At 32.8% G+C, this 20,282-nt stretch overlaps 1 protein-coding gene across 4 annotated transcripts; it reads right to left on the bottom strand.

Moving 5' to 3' along the window:
• On the bottom strand, positions 3,600-15,590 carry LOC109336216. 4 transcript variants are annotated; one of them, XM_019572675.1, is made up of 20 exons: positions 15,097-15,588; positions 13,993-14,872; positions 13,854-13,922; positions 13,573-13,771; positions 11,761-11,845; positions 11,054-11,164; positions 10,838-10,891; positions 10,635-10,716; positions 10,483-10,542; positions 9,339-9,391; positions 9,097-9,263; positions 8,289-8,454; positions 7,211-7,268; positions 7,072-7,128; positions 6,726-6,974; positions 5,647-5,708; positions 5,062-5,118; positions 4,887-4,980; positions 4,592-4,732; positions 3,600-4,110 (listed from the first exon to the last, which is right to left on the bottom strand). In XM_019572675.1, exons 2-20 carry the CDS (start codon positions 14,740-14,742, stop codon positions 4,024-4,026), a joined length of 2,601 nt encoding a protein of 866 aa, XP_019428220.1. In that variant the 5' UTR covers positions 14,743-14,872; positions 15,097-15,588; the 3' UTR covers positions 3,600-4,023. The 4 variants fall into 4 exon arrangements, with proteins under 4 accessions (XP_019428220.1, XP_019428221.1, XP_019428224.1 ...); XM_019572676.1 differs by having other exon boundaries at positions 15,191-15,588; XM_019572679.1 differs by lacking the exon at positions 11,054-11,164 and having other exon boundaries at positions 15,097-15,590.

Genomic DNA, 20,282 nt, shown 5'->3' with positions numbered 1-20,282 from the left:
AAATCGGAAATAAAATTTCAAGAATAAAACTCAACTAGAGTTTCATCTAATTCTTCACCGAAAATTCCCAGAAATTCATTTTCGAATATATAATTAATGAAAATATTAGTAAAATCTTATAATTCAAACTCGTAAAATTCGCGGTGTTACAGTATACCCAAACTCAAGGAATTGATTACATGGAAACCTTTTCTCCTGTTGTTAATATTAGCACAGTCAGGCTTTTACTTGTCTTAGCATCTATTCACAAATGGCATCTTAAACAATTAGATGTAAACAATGTTTTTCTACATAGAAACCTTAATGAAATGGTATTCATGACATCTCCTCCTGATCTTCACACCCCTGATCCCAAACTTGTATGCAAACTTGAGAAATCTTTGTATGGTCTCAAGCAAGCAAGTAGGCAATAACTCCCTAAACTATCTAATTTTCTGATCAAACATGGATATACCAAATGCAAGAGAGATCACTCTTTATTTGTTCATTGGAAATGTAATATTTATGTCACAATTGTCCTTGTTTATGTAGATGATATAATCCTATCAGGAAACAACATTAGTGATATAAACCATCTCAAACTTCTAGATCTCAGTTTTAAGATTAAAGACCTAGGAGATCTCAAATTCTTCCTTGGTTTTGAAATATCTCAAAATCGCAGTGGCATTACAATGAACTAGAGGAAGTATGCTTTAGAAATCCTCTCTAATGCAGGGCTACTTGGGTGCAAACCTTCAAGTACTCTTATGGCACAAGGCACTCACTTACATCAAGACATCAGTGGAGATTGTCCTGACCCTCATGCTTATAGAAGATGAGTTGGTAGACTTATATACTTGACAAATACTAGGCATGGTCTTACATTTTATGTTCACCAACTGGCTCAATTCATGGCTAAGCCTAGCAATATTCATCAGCAGACAGCCATCAAGATACTAAGATATATAAAAAATTCTCCTGATGTGGGCCTCTTTTTCCCTACTGGTAATAAAGTCCAACTGCATGCCTATAGTGATAGTGATTGGGCCTTTTGCCCAGACAAAAGGAGGTCAATCTCTGGATATTGCATTTATCTTGGCAAATCCTTGATTTCTTGGAAATCCAAGAAGTAGAAAATGGTTTCCAGAAGCAGTTGTGAAGCTGAATAGAGGATTATGGCCTTGACCTCTTGTGAGATCACTTGACTCACTTATTTCCTGGAAGATCTTCAACATTCTTACTCTAAAATTGCATTGTTATTTTGTGATAATCAATATGCTCTTCATATTTCATCTAACCCGGTGATTCATGAGAGAACTAAACATATTGAAATTGATTGTCACACAATTAGATAATAATATGTTATTGGCAAGATCAAACTAATGCATGTTCCTACTCATTTGCAGCTTGCAGATGCTCTAACTAAGGCTTTAGGACCAAGGGATTACTTATCTATCCATTCCAAGCTTGGGCTGCTAAATATCTACACCCCAGCTTGTGGGGGAGGGGGGTGTTAAACAATGAGCATAATCCTAACCAAGAAAGCAAGGACAAGGCTAAGACTAGCAAGGATAAGGCTACCCTGACCGCGGGAATAAATGTCCGGCAGCAAGGCCAGACCAGTTATGGGCAAGATGCATTGTTTGACAATTCTAAGTCAAATACTTTCAGCAACAACAACTTGTGCAGCAAGAAATAACCCTTTACTCATTCTTGATTTGCTTGTATTTAATCACATGTGCTATTGTATTTAATCACATGTATCTTTTACCTTTTGTTAGTTAGATTAGTTAAGTTGTTATTCTGTTTAGATTAGAGGAGTATAAAACTCCCTGGATTCATTGGTTTCAAGTATTGTATTCATTCATTATTCATTCAATAATATTCATAGTTAACTCAAGTTCTTTTATCATATTTTCCATTCTTTCACATTCATTTCACTTCATCATTTTTATGTTGCAAGAATCATTCTGGATTCTTATTCTTTTCTTCATCAAATATCTCTTTTTCTTATAGAGCGGAGGGTGTGGAAGCAGAAATCTGATTCCTCACAACAATCATCCTCAAATCCAGAAGAGGTTAACCAAACAACTTCAAAACATGCACATGAGAATATTGATTTATTATTGATCAAAAAATGAAAATGAGAGAAAGGGAGTTGAAACTGACCTTTGGAAAAAGAGAAGTTATAGAGTGGAACTGAAGAAAAAAGTGTTGCTGAGGAAGACAGGAATACATTGCTCACAGTGTAGTGTAATGTAATGTAATGTAATGTAATGTAATGTGGTAGGTTCACAAGTAAGAACTATGTTTGAGAAGTGCGAATAAACTGCTTAATCCTGGATGCAGGTGAAATCAATCAAATAATAATATCAAGATTTGAATTCATTTCTTTTATTTTAGAAATCACCTCTAGTACAATGTGTATTGCCATAATTATTGATACACTTTAGTTTTTTGTATTTAATTTATATTTATTTTTCATATCAATTACATTTTAGAAATTACAAAATTAAAGTTATCATTAGTCTCTAAAGAATAAATAGATACTTTGAAATATTAATAACATGTAAATTATGTTTTGATTGTACTGTAAGTCAACTCATGTTTCCACATATTACAATTGGGGTTAAATATCATGTTAATTCAGCATGTGAAAGGGGTGTCACTGAAATGCAATAGGTAATCTTGACTATTGAAATGATAAATACTGAAAATCATTATATCTCAATTAATAAATTCGTATTTGAGTCAAGTCTCTAAAATATAAGCCTCGGTTAAATCCATAACCCACTTAATTAGGGAATGGGGTGGATCCATCATCCATAAGTAATAGGTTGAAACAAGTATAATCAATCGTATAATTGAAGTTGCCAGGAGGTGTGAACTCTGAAAGAGATATTGTTGAAAAAATCCCACTTTTCTCTTCTTGGTCAGGATCCTCACTGTTATATAACTCGGCTCTCGGTTTTATATGGCAGTTGAGTTCTTTGCTTAAAGCACACGCACGGGGTCTAAAGCTCTATATGGAAATGGGCAGGGAAAATATTTTGGCAGAGGCACGACTGGATAAGAAGCTTTGGAGCCTAAACTTGGCATTTAACTTGTAATCGTCCTCTACTTAAAGAAGATTCACACCACCATCAAAAGTTGCATAAATTATTTTGAAATGGCTACTTAAGGAGGCATAGAAAAAGCTCAGCAAACAGTTTAGCTTTTGCAAATTTTTAACAGTTCAAATACCAGCACTAATCAAAACAATCTTCGACAAGTTGAGGCTGGGGGTTAGACTTTAGTATCTTATGATAAGAAAATCATTTATTTTGAAAGAAGTAATTGGCCACTACTTTAACCATTCGCAATAGTTTACTTGGAGTAATTTTATCACTGCTTTTCCTTCAGCCTTCTAGTATAGTATACCTGCCTTCATTGAAAAACTATAATTCACAATACAACCAAAACTTATAAACGGAAGCCTGAGCCTTTGGTGGCAGTTGCATAAACAAAGCCGAAAACTCAGCTTCAAAAAGGTATAAAACGATCTTAATGAATGTTTGGTCGAACTTTGTCTTGAGAAAACTGATCAAGCAGATAGCTTGTTTACTATAGCCAAAAACAAATTCTGGAATTCACCATGGTGTATATTATATAAGCTCTGATAAAAAGCCAAGAATCATAAAAGGTGAATTCATCATAAAGATAGACGATTCTGTCCAGGTAAACAAAATCACAATACAGAATTCAAGCTTTATAACAGACGTCCATGGTCAAAAAAATTTGGTCTGCACTTCTCTCTTTGATCTCTATCTCTATCTTTTAGAGGCCACTAGCCCCCATTTTCGACGAAAACACTTCTATCTATCCTACATTGTACAAAAAGGGCTCTGGCTGGTTGCTGCCATAAGACCCAGCCATAACCAACATACTCTAAAAAAGCCAATACGAAAAGGAAGACATAAAAAGCAAAGAATAGCAGCAATATTACATGGAGGAAAATACTTGAAAATTAAAAGATAACCAAAAATAGTTACAACAGATAAAGCATCACTCTATTGCCCGCTGCACTGTCTTCTCAAGCATTGAAGTTTTATTGAAGAGGGTGAGCTGCACCTCCCTGAGATGTTTGGATAACTAGGGGGAAAATTCAATTGTCAATGCATGATAATAATCTTAGAGAGCAAATAGAATGAGATTAAAAGCTATAACATAAATATGAATTCTATACACCAATTAGGAACTCAAGTCACCATAACCATGATCCTACTATCATAAATAATAATTATATACACCAATTATAAAAAGGCTGTTTATTCCTTCACAGTACCTGCACAATTACACATTATTACACACTAATGCAGTTAAGCCTTTCAATATGGAATCAAATTTTGGGTACCCCGGGAGAATATCTAAAACCAGCAAACCATTCAGGTCCAAGAAAGACTAAGAATCATAATGAAGCCTGTTTATTTGAGTCCTCTATAGTCCTACAAATGCAAGAAAATTTGATGTTTTTTATCTGTCTTTTGATCTGATCAATTGATTCATTTGGTTTTCAGCAAAAAGGCTCGTTAATATCTAATTCCCCTAGTTAACCAGTAAAAAGCAGGATTACCTGATCTTCACTCATCTTTCGAAAGCCTAATTTCTTCGTCCAAATTGACTCAGCATCCCCTGCTGCAGGAAGTACCAGCTTTTCTACATTGAGAGAAGACAGCAACCTCTCTATACAAGAGAATAGCACTTGAAAATAACCCTGAACCAAAAGTCACATGTTAATAAAAGATTATCCTTTCTAAACATACACCATATTTCAAAGATGTAAAAGGTGTGCACCTGGGCATCTAACAATCAATTTTTATTTTATTTTTGGGCCACACGAATTACAATGAAATGAATGAGTTACTCACTTTTCCTTGATATTCTCTACTTGTAGCTACCAGTGGAAGCTCGGCAACATTACAGCCAAAAATCCTAAGCAGACCAGCAGATACAACAACAGAACTGTGCAAGTATGATGCATGTTATGTCAATGCGACCAAATAACAGTTATAGAAAACAAGGAAAGCAACAAAAGCAACATACTTCACAATTAAAACAATGCAATACATCCCTCCAAATTCTTGGCCAGAAATATTTCTCCTGCACAAAATTTAAAAAATCATTATATTGCCACACAAAAATGTTGAACAAAAGTCATGAATACTTACGAAATCAGGCCAAGCACTGATTGAAACAGTCATTTACAATCCCTAAGGTTTGTAATACAATATAAACTCTGTTGTGAATAGAAGAAAATTTCAACTGAATTCCATGTGAAAATCTAATTCCCCCTAAACCTTGTTCTGGCACAAAGACAGCACAGGGGGGGGGTACTAAATATTTTTCCATTGACCAACGGTTGTGCAGGGGGAGGAGAATGGTATTATATTCATTCTAATTAAGTGAGCTTTTCAGTTTTTCTAGGTGGCACTCTACATTAAGTAACAGTAAGACATTGTTTTTTTGTGGTGGTGGTGGTGGTGGGGGGGTTAATAATATGACAGTTAATAATCCAAACTACCAAATATTATCACTTCATCACTTAGTTGGAAGCACAAGAATATAGAACGCAGTGGAGGCAAGGATCAACCATAGTCCACCTGCACTAAATAAATCATACTTACTTACCCATAGACCATAACAGGAATCAAGTCACGACCAGATAGTGCAACAATGGGATCAAAACACTCCTGCCAGAACATATTCCAAAGCATGAGAAAGAAGTGGTCAAAAGAAAGCATAGAATTTACAATTAACAATGAAAGACAATTTAAATACCACCAAAACCCAATGCACAATAATCAAATTCAATAAAGGTAGTAAAGAAAGAACTAGACCAATTTCAAAATGCATGACTGTGTAATTGATAGCAGTCAAAAAATATGAACACCTAAAACATGTCCACAACCTGCTAGAACAAGAGGAGCTCTTCTCCAAGTGCCCCAAAACTTAGTTGTATCCAGAGAAAGAATGTGCACCAGTGTCTTAACCAGCACGATAACCAATAAGTTATTTTTTTGAAAAAGATTTGATTTAGAAATCAATTCTCCTGTTTAAACTTATTCTAAAAATGGGATTTCATTTCTTACAAATCAATTTCCTAGTTTGGAACACATAACAAATGATTGAAATCGGTTTATATAAGTAAATAGTGATTGCTAATTTACTTTATTACCCTTTCTCAGTATAGGTCAAGTAACCACTAATAAGGAAAGAAAAGTCAATTCCATTATTCCAGCATTTGAAACGAAAAGTCACACAAATCCAACCAAATTAGAGTAGATTTCCAATTGCACACAACTACACCAACAACCAAAGCCTTTTCCCAGTAGATAGGATTGAGAGATATGAAGGTACTTTTCTGCCATTGCTTAGACAAATACATAAAATGAGAACACAATGGAAACAGTTTCCAATATCACAATGAAAAAATTATCATCCTGAAACATAGCTAGTAACCAAGTTATCAATTTGGCATTAATATTATAGTTTATAAGCTAATTTTTATATCTAATCTGTCACTTTCACAAATTTGAATTGTATACACAAACCAAATAATGTGAATCCCTTACAACTGTTCCATCAAGCTATACTAGGAGCAGCTGATAAAACTGGTGAAACATGAACAAATATGGAAACATATCAACCATGTATACCACAAAAAGTCAAGTATCCCAATTAATATATTAGAAACCATGAATACTCACTCGAAAAATTGCAGCAGCACGTGAAAGTAAAGGTAAATGCTCTGGATAACGACTCTTCCCACTTAAAATTCTCCACTGGATGCCATTCATGCCTTCATAGGAACATAATCCCCTCTCCTCATGCTTCTTGATTATTAGTTCTGACAAGGAAGTTGGTATAATGTCTGCCCCAGCAGAAACTGAATTCTGAAGAGCCACATATATTCGATTGCAGTCATCACAACAAAACCATTTATCCTTTGGCAGCTCCTGTGGTAAGATGTGACAATAGAGAATTAAAAACAATTACAAGAATCATAGTAAAAAAAGTATCATAATAACATTTGCTACCAGGTTCAGTGCTTACTTCCAACTCACATAGTCCTATGTCCCGCAAGCAACCAACATGATACTCCTTCTCACACTGTTTAACAACCAATAATTCACTTATTATAGCTTGAAAAAAGGAACAGTCAGTACAATATGTTTCATGAATAAAACCATACCTGGTCACAAATTATTACTGTCCGCTCATCAAATTTAGCAACACTGAAATCATGTTGCCTGTTGACCAATAAAAAAGAATTAACACAATAATGTAATTACAAAATAAGGCTTCATTGTTTGTTTTTCAAAAAACTGCAGTATCAATATGGTTGTTCCCTCACAGTTCCACCAAACTACGAGTGTCCTACCAACAGGTATAAGAATATGACAAATAATTAAAATGTTTAACTACAAAATAAGACTGACGAATAAGAAACCAAACTGATCTTTCACCAGCAGAAACCCCAAAATACAAATAGCTTCAGTTCCACATACATTTAAAAATAAAAAATAAAATAATGAAAATCTCAAGTTTCAAAATAAAATGGCTAATGGCTTATTACAAAAGAAAATTGTTAACCCTACCACTGCACTAAGCTTCATCTAGATGCATTGCTTTGACCTTCCTAGGATTATATACTACTGAACCACTAGATCTCATCCGCCAAAGATATCTTTATTACAAAAATTTATACATTTTAAAAGAAAAATGTTGCCGAAGAATCAGTTTAATACTAGAAAATAAAGTATCTCCAGGTGTAGGAGATAAGTTATCTTCTTCAGCCATTAAAATCATGACATGTGTCCTGTTTAATCATTTTCTACAAAAATATTTCTAAAAACTAAACAAAATAGTACACATGTCATACGCTTAGTGGCAGCAGGAGAAAAAATAATACTCTTAGTATACACTCATCAACCCTGTTGTGTCTAATCCCTAACATTTTCTGTATATATTAATACAATCAATCTATAGATATTAAAGACAGATCAGGTAGTTCATGCCCAAAACATGATGACTTAACCAACCAAAGACCGCTAGTCACATATACCAACCCCTATTGAAAGGTATTAAGAAAACTTCATTAAAATATTAAAAAGATATTGCATAGAAATCACATAATCCACTACCAAAATCTTATCTGAAAGTGAAATAGCACTTCCTTCCCCCTAAGTAAATGAAAGTGTTCTTCCTACAATTGTCATAATGTGGTTGTTTTGATAAATACTTAAAGCTGAATAAACCATATAACTTACCTGCAAACAATACATCCCCCCATTTCAAACTCTGGAGCTTTATCGACTTGTGTCAACCGTATCATGATTGGCCTCGCCATAGAAGATTCTCTTCCATTACCAACATTATCTCTACAGTTTAGACAATGCCAACTACTTTCTGGAGCACAATCAAAACCCAAGCAGGCTGCATTTGAAACATCAAATCACATAATATTCATTTATCCTGCCACCTTAACTGACAATTAGTTTCATTTTCCATTGAAAAAGGTAACTATGTAGCAGTATCTGCTACCATGGAAACCTAGGCCAGGTACTAAACAGAATAATGTAGTAAGGCGGAATATATGTTATCCAAGCTACACCTGGTATGCAACTGATGAATGTTATATAAAACACACTTTCTTACAACAATAGTTTTTAGGTAAGATGCTTATTCTGTGAATAGAGCTACTCATGCTAGCCCTTGGTAATTTAATGCTCAAGGTCAAACTTCTTTGTCTTGTCTCATATATTTGACTGGGTGAGGGTCCCATATCAAATATTAGGAGGATACAGGATCCTAATGTGCAACGCTTCGAGGCTTTCCCACGGCTTTATAAAATTTAATCTCTACATAAGCACCTATTTGTCAATATTACTCTATTTCTTCTAAACCCTCCTGGGATTTTCATTTATTCAGGAATTTTGCATAATAAAGATTTCAAAATTAGTGAGTTAGAGCATATTCTGGATTTTGCATTAATAAATTAATTAATATAATGGATAGACAAAATGAAAACAATATAATATTTGCGAATAATTAAAAGTATTGAAGGTAACTTTCCACCTGCATGAAAAGCCCTAGGACATCCATTGCAAAGAATCAGATCCCCTCCATCTCCACATATTGCACACATATCATCACTATCTCCTGTGGTAAGATTTTGACCACTTGCCAAGGAGAGAGCTATATCATGGAGTGTTAATCCATTGGAAGTATATATATGTCGGTAACTGCAACAAGACAAAAACATATTTCAGAACAAAGAAAAACAGACCAGTCTATTTAGTTGCTTTTAAAACACTCACGGTTGACGTCTAGCAGCCATTCCAGCATGGGCTTCAAACTGTGAAGGGCTTATCTGTTTAAAAATGAATATAAATAGTAAATTTTACCATAAATTAAGTAAAAATAAATATTGTTTTGTGCCCATAGGTATATAATCATACCTCTAAGTCACAACAACCACAGACTATACCATTCCCCTGTTTGTAACCTCCAAGTAATTTCTGAAACGCATATCAGAGTCATAAATTGAAAGGAATATAAATCCAGTGCATATCAACCCATCAACACAATATAAAAAAGGAAAAATAGACACCTGTCCCTTGACATAATAAGCCAAATCAGCACCATCTGGGAGTCCATTTGGCATAAAAAGTAACTTGTGTAAATCATTGTCCCTGATAAAAGCAAAAATTCAAAATCAAGCTACATTGCTACAATAGATAATGCAATTCCCATGGGGCTAGAGAAAACAAACACAGAACAAGCATCCTCAATTAAAAAACAAAACGAAAATACCTTCTCTTAGTGCAGCCATCCACATTTCTCTTCAGTACGCCTGGGCCGGAGCTTCTGCATGAGAAGGAGTATTGTGAGCATAAAGATGGAAAGCTTTACAATTTAGTTGAAAAGATAACCATATACATATGCAGATTTCTCAGGCACATGTTCAATAATTTTATCAGGTGTGAGTAATTAGACCGAGAGAGAGAGAGAGAGAGAGAGAGAACAAACTTCTTCACTGCATGTTTCCACCCATCAGCAGTCTGCTGCACATACATTTGCTGCTCAAAATGACTTGGAACATGCAAAGAAGACAAATGGCACACACTTTCTACAGATTGACTGGAACAGAAAAAATTAATTAGGCATTTCTCATCAGTTTTTATATCTTTTAAAAGATGGGCCAACTCTTGTTGACACAATGACCATAAATTTGAAACTATTAGCATTTGACAGACATATAAAGTATAAATTACATCATATCTAGAATTTGCTTTATAAAAAAGATGCAAAAATGAAGTATAAATTACTTATGAATAACACCACAGCAAATCTCTACTAAAAATTGAACTACTTTCCTTTATCAAAACCATAAATAGTAAATTTTACCATAAATTAAGTAAAAATAAATATTGTTTTGTGCCCATAGGTATATAATCATACCTCTAAGTCACAACAACCACAGACTATACCATTCCCCTGTTTGTAACCTCCAAGTAATTTCTGAAACGCATATCAGAGTCATAAATTGAAAGGAATATAAATCCAGTGCATATCAACCCATCAACACAATATAAAAAAGGAAAAATAGACACCTGTCCCTTGACATAATAAGCCAAATCAGCACCATCTGGGAGTCCATTTGGCATAAAAAGTAACTTGTGTAAATCATTGTCCCTGATAAAAGCAAAAATTCAAAATCAAGCTACATTGCTACAATAGATAATGCAATTCCCATGGGGCTAGAGAAAACAAACACAGAACAAGCATCCTCAATTAAAAAACAAAACGAAAATACCTTCTCTTAGTGCAGCCATCCACATTTCTCTTCAGTACGCCTGGGCCGGAGCTTCTGCATGAGAAGGAGTATTGTGAGCATAAAGATGGAAAGCTTTACAATTTAGTTGAAAAGATAACCATATACATATGCAGATTTCTCAGGCACATGTTCAATAATTTTATCAGGTGTGAGTAATTAGACCGAGAGAGAGAGAGAGAGAGAGAGAGAACAAACTTCTTCACTGCATGTTTCCACCCATCAGCAGTCTGCTGCACATACATTTGCTGCTCAAAATGACTTGGAACATGCAAAGAAGACAAATGGCACACACTTTCTACAGATTGACTGGAACAGAAAAAATTAATTAGGCATTTCTCATCAGTTTTTATATCTTTTAAAAGATGGGCCAACTCTTGTTGACACAATGACCATAAATTTGAAACTATTAGCATTTGACAGACATATAAAGTATAAATTACATCATATCTAGAATTTGCTTTATAAAAAAGATGCAAAAATGAAGTATAAATTACTTATGAATAACACCACAGCAAAACTCTACTAAAAATTGAACTACTTTCCTTTAACAAAACCCATAAGTGCAGAATTATGAACTATGAGAATATGTTCCATTCAACAGAAACCAAAAACCAAATCCTGAAAGCTCTGGCTTGCTAAATACATCAGGACTAATTAACTAAACAAAATATTTTATTCTTAAGTAGCCATTAGTAAGGCTTTATTCTCAATTGAAAAGATAGGCAATATCCAAATGACCAAACAAGCTTAAAAATTGAAAACATTGAAAATACAACTGCATCCAAAAGCAGCATCAGAAGCTTAAGTAAAAAAGAGGGTGGACTGCATTATCAACCAAATAACATCACCAAAAACAAATGCAGAAAATTTTGCTTCTTTTTTTAGGTTTACTTTTGACTTACCTTATGCGTTTATGAGGCATTCCAGTATGATTTGTGCTATTCTCTTTATAAGTTTTAACCCTCCCGTCGCTTTGTAGAAGGCTTTCTGCAGAATCCATGAAGGGAAAAAATTAAGAACTATCTAGACCAACAAAAGCAATAGAAATACCTCTTACTATTTACTAAGAAAAATCTGCATCCATATGTTCAATGTTTTTACTTGGATGCTTTGTAACGATAATATTCTAATATGGGATAAGGTCATGGTAGTTAAAATCGAGATTCTACTTAGGATGGGAAGAGGAGTCAAAAATCGTAAACGTAGGATCAGATCGTAACACGACTCGTAAGATCCTACTTATCAATATATATGCACATAATTTCATATATATGTATATACATTACTAATTTACAAGAAAGATTTTAAATAGATAAATAGTATCCAACATAGAGGATATAAAAAGTTTCACTTGTTTCAGTATTATTTTTCTTCTAGATAATTATATGTTTAACTATAGTTAATATGGTCCATTCAATAGTTTAGATATTAAATACTTTTATATTAAAAAAATACTTAGTTCATAAAATAAATAAAAAAGGATTAGATTTATAAACAAAAGGACCTCCTTACTGTAGCAAAAAAATCAGGCGTCCTTACTATACCAAAAAAGAAAAGACCTCCTTAAACAAACAAATATAAGTGGGCCTGACCCGGTCCGTTATTTTAAACAATTTGATCAAACCCTAATAGTCTCCATGAGTCGTCTCCTTCATGTTGCAACAGAACAGAATGCATAGAAAATAAAAAAACAAAGATACAGTAAACAAAGAGAAGTGGAAAGTGGAGATAGAGAGAGAACATAGAAGAGAGAAAGGAAAGCTGGACCGGTAGAGGAGTTGAGAAAACAGAGGAGAAAGGAGCACTACATGTGTTTAGGGTTTTATCAACCTAGGTCACAAACCAAAACGGGGCTGAAGATGGAATCGGAAGGCTCGTCAATTTCATCGATCCTAGGCTCCAACACGACAATTTCACCCGACTCTACAGAGGTCAAGCACGAGCTAGATCGAGCATGGGATAGCTCTTGAAGATCGTAAACCCGTGCAATCCACGAGTGGGGTCGCGTTTTTAACTACTATGGACAAGGTAAGACTATACCATGGCTGTGGGTAAACTATATCAAAATGGAGGAAGAAAATAATACTTTAAGATTCATTTTTTGTCTCTGCCACCTAAGGATGAATTAATGAAATACAGCAACAAGTGTGGCAAAATGCCTCCAACACAGGTTAAAGGTCAAGCTGTACATCTTTGTACATGAGTGAACAAAGATCTCCAAGAATCCAGGATAAACTGTAATACATTAATATTTCCATAAACCCCCAGTATAGTTACTATCACAGAATGTGGACCGTTGAGAATATAGAACTCCCTGGAAGTAGCAGAAATAAAAATGATGAAGCAGATGGCCAATTAACTCTTCTTTATCTTCAAATTAAAAGATATAAAAAACTGAAGTCTAAGGTCATAGCAGATTAGCAGGTTCAAGTGATGATGGGGATGAGTGGGCAATACGAGGAAGATCAAAGATGAAGTTGATGAAAACATTGGAGAAAAGCACAACACAAGATAAAAAGGAAAACTGATAGAGAATGCCTACAGAGAACAATAACTGCCTCTGATTTAGTATTTGGATAGCTTAACACAAGTTTCCCATCAAAAGCTCATGCATTTATCCCAGCATCATGCTTTCTTTTACAAGACATTTGATTGAACCCTTAACCTTTAGGCTCCCACAAAACCCAGTTATAAACCAGAGAAATAGGAATTACCTTTCCAAGCCTGGAAGCACTCCTCATTGACAGATGAACCAGCTACACTCTTTATAACCTCATCTAATATGTTGAGTGGAGCAATTTTTATTTCCTGTATAATGCTGTATATTGGCTTTCCATTCTCTAGGTATATATGATTGTTAGGATGTCTAGTCTTGGCACCAGCATGCTGCTCAAACTCATATGCACTAAGCACCTAAGAAGATAACAAATTTAGCTATCTTGCAAATACAGAGCGAGAACTTGAATAATAACAACAAGTAACCTGCATATCTTACTCTGGAGTAATTGCACAGCGAACAGCTACACAAGTATCCACCACCACCAATAATCCCACGTAGCTCAACCTGACAACTTCAAAACATAAGAACAAACCCAGCAGTATATAAAAACAAGGTAAATGGATGTGTGCTTTACCTTCATGGGGTTGTACATATATTTAACTATAGCTCCATCAAGGATACCAGTTGATAACAGTTTTTTAACATTCGTAGGGTAGTAGTTGGGGACAACCTTCTTCGACATTTTCAATTCCATATTGCGAGCAGCATAAAAGTCCATATCTCCGGTTCCAACATGTCCCATTCCACATGAGCTTTCATACAACTCACTATTATGATCCATATCAGCCTTAGCCAAATATTCTTCATCATAGTCCTCTTTCTTCTTACTGAACTTAAAAGTAATCTTCCTAACCCCAGAAGAACTAGCATGCTTAGGTATTTCCATCACAACACACGACATCGCTGCGGCGCTGCTTGTGTCCTTATTATCATTCTGAGATGTATTACTGTTTTTGTTCTTTTTCGGATCATCCGTACTCAATGTCTCATCAGAAGTACTTGAGTTCTCCAAGCAAGTAGAAGTCAATTCCCCACACTCAACAATATTCGCCGACTCACTTGGTTGGCTACTGATATCATGAAAGGTGGTTAACCCATTCTCTGCTGCAGAAGTGTTAGGGTTCGTAACCTCGGAGCAAACTTCGTCGTTGGAAGCCTCTTTAACTTGTTTCTTATTCGGAGATTGGTCAGGCTCAGTATTATTATCAATTGTATCAGCAATGCATTGGTTGTAATCACGCTTCAGTTCCATTCGTGATTCCTCCTTGTTGTTTTCATTCTTTCCATTTTCTAATGCTTGCTTACAAACCACTTCTTCTCCCATCAAAATCAAAGAGCAATGCTTCCTAGATAATCCAAATTCAGAAACTACTACCAAAAAGAGCAACACTGCCGTGCATTCACAAAGAAAATGGCAGCGGAATTTGAATTTTCCTTCTACCAAACTTTTCTTCCTGAGCATAAAATTTCAAAATTAGAAACAACAACAAAAGTACAGAATGCAATCAACAATAAACGAAACAATTCACAGCTATGCACAGTGTAAAGTACTAAAATAGAAACAAAAACAGCAACAAAAGAAGTCCCGATACGAACGCTTGAATCAACAATAACCGCTTAACCTTTAAATTAAATGCAATCAAACAAAACACAAAAAGAATAACAATAACAAACCTACCTCAAACAATAAACCAAAAAAAAAACCTTGAAAAAAACAGTTTCCAAATCGAAAGAATGTACAATCAATAAAATTCATGAAAATAAACTCCAACCGGTAACAGATCTGAGATTGATGAAGAGGAGTGAAGTTATTACAATAGAGAGAAAGTGGAATTGCGAGTATTAGGGTTTGGTTTGAGAAAGAGAGAAAATAAGCGAAAGGCGAAGGCGAAAACGAACTGAAGCGAAAAGTTTGGTTCGCGGTTGAGATTTCAACTTTTTGAAGGCCACAGAGAAAGAGAGTTAAGAAGAAGAAGAACCGATGAGTTTCTAAAAAGTAACTGTCCTTAAAAAATATATAAAAAAAAAAAGGAAGAAAAGAAAATAGGAGTGATGTCACAAATCACGATCTTTTGTAAGGGACGATAAGACAAATGGATAGAGGAGGTGGGACCCGGTGAGAGTTTAGGGCTTAGGCCTGTTATGTTGGGTATATGTGGCATGACTAGGTTCTAATGCAGCCACACTAAGCCGTTTTTTCGTGAAGTGCCGTCATTAACATGTGTGTGACAAAATTTTATTGCTAAGGAGTTAATATATTTTAGATTGTGTGTTTTCTTTTTCAATAAGAATAAGAATTGTTGATTGTCTCTTTTAATATGTTATTGGCTTGTACTTTCAACCTGTGTCATTGCGTGTTCCTTTCAACTTGAGTTGTTGGCTGCCTCTTCTAACTTGTGTTATTTTTCCGTTTATATTTTTATGATTACAAGTGGAATAGATTTTCGAGATGTTTTTTCTTATGTATTTTAAGTTTGCACTCCACATTTTTTATGGAAAATCCATACTGCACATGAGACAAGATATATCTTGAAATATTTGGTTCAATTTGAAAGAAAAAAATCTGACAAGTATGTCTCATTATAAAACATGTGTGCTAATATCTTACCTCTGTTAGTATTGAAAAAATATAAAAAAAACACAACAAAACAATGAAAGATATAAATTTCATCTTCTTGTATACTCTGACTTATATCCAAACTTTGTGAAAACACACATGAAAGTTATAAGCTACGTATATTTCAAGCATTTTACATTTCATTTTGTCCCATAATTTTCAGTATTTCAGAAATAGGGATAAGGAAGCAGATAGATATTGTTTTAATGTCAAGCAATGCAACATTTCTTAGAATGTATCATGTCTGTTGTTGTTGTGTTGACAAGTTGATCTATAACCTACCACAAAAGAAACTAGAAGTCTGTGTATGAATTTTTTCCATACTTTCTACCTACTAAAGGGATTGGAAGATTCTAACTATCTTACACTTGTTATTAGAGAAATGTCCACCAACAATTAATTATTAAGAAAAAATGTACTGGTATATGAATTTTATATAATCATCATTTATCATTCATATTTAATCATCATGAGTTCTTTAAAAAAATTAATACAAATGAGTAGAGAATAATATATTAATTGTATATAAATTTTTAAATGAACCATACATACGTACATATTACACTATTAATTATTTGCATCATATAGTCATTACCACACCAGTTTACAGTAGCAAGGTTCAAAGAGGAGATCAACTTACTCTATGAGTAAGTTAAGAAAAACCTATACCATATTATATTTTATGAAATTTTAATAGTTTGTGTGATTTAAATAAATCACTATTATAAACTATTAGATTTTCACATAACAATTTTTTTGTAACTTGTAAATACATGTGCAAGGTATAATAATGAATAATAATCATATTGTCAAACTAGGTCAGTATTCTCAACCTTTACCAATGAATTAGTCAATGTTAGTTCACATACATGGATGAAAAATAGCAAATCAAGTACCATATCACATAAGGTCGCCTAGTTTTTGCTACTATGCATATATGGGTATAAACTAAAGTTAAATAAAGATTATTATTGCTAATTCTTACCTTCCAAATTACAAGGTAATGAAGTTTAACACACGCACGTTTGATAATCTATATGCACATACACTACTACAACAAGAAAGGAGAAGCATAATAATTATCAATAAAAAATATCTAAATGAAAAAGAAAATGTGCAAGTTATGCAATTGATTCTTTACTATCTATTCAGTATATAAAAATCACACCAACAAATTATCTATGTCAGATATTAAGTCTGGCCTTGATGCATGTTTGATCCTATAAAACACTAACTAAAAAAATCCAATATTCAAAAATCATTAAGATTTAAAGAATTAACATTGGTATAAGCATGATAATAATTGTAATTGGTTACTTGATAACATTATAATATTAAAGCATCATAAAAATCATTGTGTATAATCACATAGAATCAGCTTTTGTACCCTAAAATATATATAATCAACTCAAAAAATTAGTTAAAGAAAGTAAAATTGCAATATGTTTTGGGAATCTTACCAAAATGCCACCAATAAAAATTGAAGAGATAGGTTTCGTGAATCGTCTTCAAAATATTTTACAACTTTCTGATCTGATGAAAAGAGGGAGATCAATTCACTTAGTATGGTGCAGATTTTAATGACAAGTATGAATTGTACTAACTAGAATGATAATCGAGTTATCAAGTAGGTTTTGTTGCTGAGAAAGAACGAGAGATTTCGAATAAGAGATGCGCATGCGTGAATTAGATTCAGATGTAAATGAAATAATTGTGGGCTGGGCCCACTATAGCCTAGGCCATAACTCATAAGATTATAAGGTTGTGGGTTTGGGTAAGAATGAGAGGGCTTAGTGTTATGGGCAATCAATATGCCAAAAGGAGGTGTATTGTGGGATTAAGCCCATTATGATAACTCTGCCTATGTTAGGAAATTACATTCCCAAGAATCATGATAATGAGAAGCCTATCATTAATTTATCAACTATTCATATTTTATCATCATTAATTTTTAAAAAATATAAATAATTTATATTGTATATAAATTTATATACTGATACTACATATGTATTATACTCTTATTTATTCCTTGTGAATCTAACTCTAAAATAATATATATATATATATATATATATATGGGAGTGATCTACTTACTCCATTTAAACTTACTCTTCATCCTAAATATCAATTTTAGGGAAATCCAATGGTTTGAATTAATGAAAAGATCTAAACTATTAGATGTATGTAAAATTGATGTACATAAAATTGATGCAGAGGATGATGAGTTGAAGTAAGTAGATTCTCACTTATATTTATATTTATATTTATATTTATATTTGTATATATATATAGTTAATATTTACTTGTCCCTACCTTGCAATTAACAGTCTATTAAATACATGCAAATCCCTTTATAAATTGAAGAAAAAAAAACACCATGAGAGTATAGGGAGGGCCCAAGATGAAGGCTACTTTTAAAAGAAAACCAGTCCCATGAAGGCATGAACACACGTGAAAGCATAGACAGTCCAATAATAAAGATAAATATTTCTTACAAATCAAAACTGAATTATTATGTGGATCAAACAAACAATTGAATACTGAGAATGGATATAGAGAACAAAATAATATAAAGAACTTGTTAACAATGTGAAATTTGACATCATTGTGTTTGATCACAACATTTTGTTCTTTGAAAATAACACTAGTTGTAGTAATGTAACAATACAAGGGACTGAGATCACCTATATCTGTCCAATTTTCTTATTTCAATCTAATAAAAAAGTAACACTTAATTATAAAAATATAAAATAACATATTTATATTATTTAGAGAGTATTTATTAGCTAAGAATATGAGAATACACTTCTTTTAAGACAAATGATCCGCATTCATAATAGAATATAACTTCAACTCTAATGACTAACTCACTTATAACCATATAAGCTCTAATAAGATGGTATTAACCAAAAACTAAAATATATGATGGTTTTAAAAAATCCAATGAATACACTTTTAGTTTTTCAAAATTGAGAATCAAAATAAAATTTTCTCTCTAAAATGATAATGACTTAATATTTTAATATTTCACCATTTACCCATCAAATGATGCTTTTAAAAAAATCCCAAGCTTATGAAAAAGACATGTATGGTTTTGTGGTGTCGTGGTGAGCAGTGAGTGAAGACATGCATATTAATTAAAGGAATATAATATTAGTTGCGTTGTATTGACGCAGTTAAGAAGACCCAAATAAGTGGTCCTTGTTAATTTAACTTTCCTCTTTTATGCTTTACAGGGAATATATCTTAATTTCCCACACGGCCACACGTAAATATCAAATTGCCAATTGTCAACCACCAACAAATCTATGTCTTCACTCTTTTAATTTTATTATAGTTTAAAATTTTCTATTCAAACAAAAAATGATATATTATCATACAAATCTTATTCCTTAGTATATTTTTTGGTACATTAGAAATATAACAAATTCTGCTATGTAGCATATGCTATAAAGCAATATTTTATTTATTAATAAAATAATTTTATAGGAAAATATATTATTTTTGGAAACTAAAATGTAGATAAAATTTAATAAAAAATATAATGTCTATAATAAATATTATTAAAATAATTTTTGAACAACTTTTTCTATGAGTGTTTGGTTATTTAGTATTTTAAAAAGTTTGATTTCTATGATCTATGAATATAGGAGGACAACCACTAAAACTAAACTTTGAAAACATTATTATGAGCTTCACTTAAAAGTATCTTACACCCAAAATTAAAATAAAAAACTAATTAAAATGTTTAGGTATAAAATAAAAACATAACAAAACCTTTCAACAACTTTTTATATATTCTAAAATATTTTTTCAATAGTATTTTGAGTAAAGCAATTTAGTTTATAAAATTGACAACTTGATTCCCCAATTGTAAAAACATCAATTTATTTCCCCAAAAATTGAATGTTATATAATATGGGGTATTAAATTTGGAAACAAAATAACAACATCCGTTTAATGAAAAAAAATATTAAAATTAATATTCAGCAGAAGTAGAAAATCGCAAGCCATATGCGCCCCACACTGTTTATCATGTAAGAATGTGGAATATAGCATGGTTAATCTACTCATTCATGATTCCATTTTTGTATAACCAAAAATATATTTCCCATAAATAATAAGACGATGATGTAATGATATAACATCTTATTAAATTTTTAAGGTCGAGTATTTAATTTTTGGAAGTGATACTTATTAGGAGTGACAGTTACGTACACAAAAATAAATAATTCTTTACTCAAAAA

Source organism: Lupinus angustifolius, chromosome LG20, assembly GCF_001865875.1.
Source record: "Lupinus angustifolius cultivar Tanjil chromosome LG20, LupAngTanjil_v1.0, whole genome shotgun sequence".
NCBI classification, from domain to species: Eukaryota; Viridiplantae; Streptophyta; class Magnoliopsida; order Fabales; family Fabaceae; genus Lupinus; species Lupinus angustifolius.
This window is presented reverse-complemented; position numbering and strand designations above follow the sequence as displayed.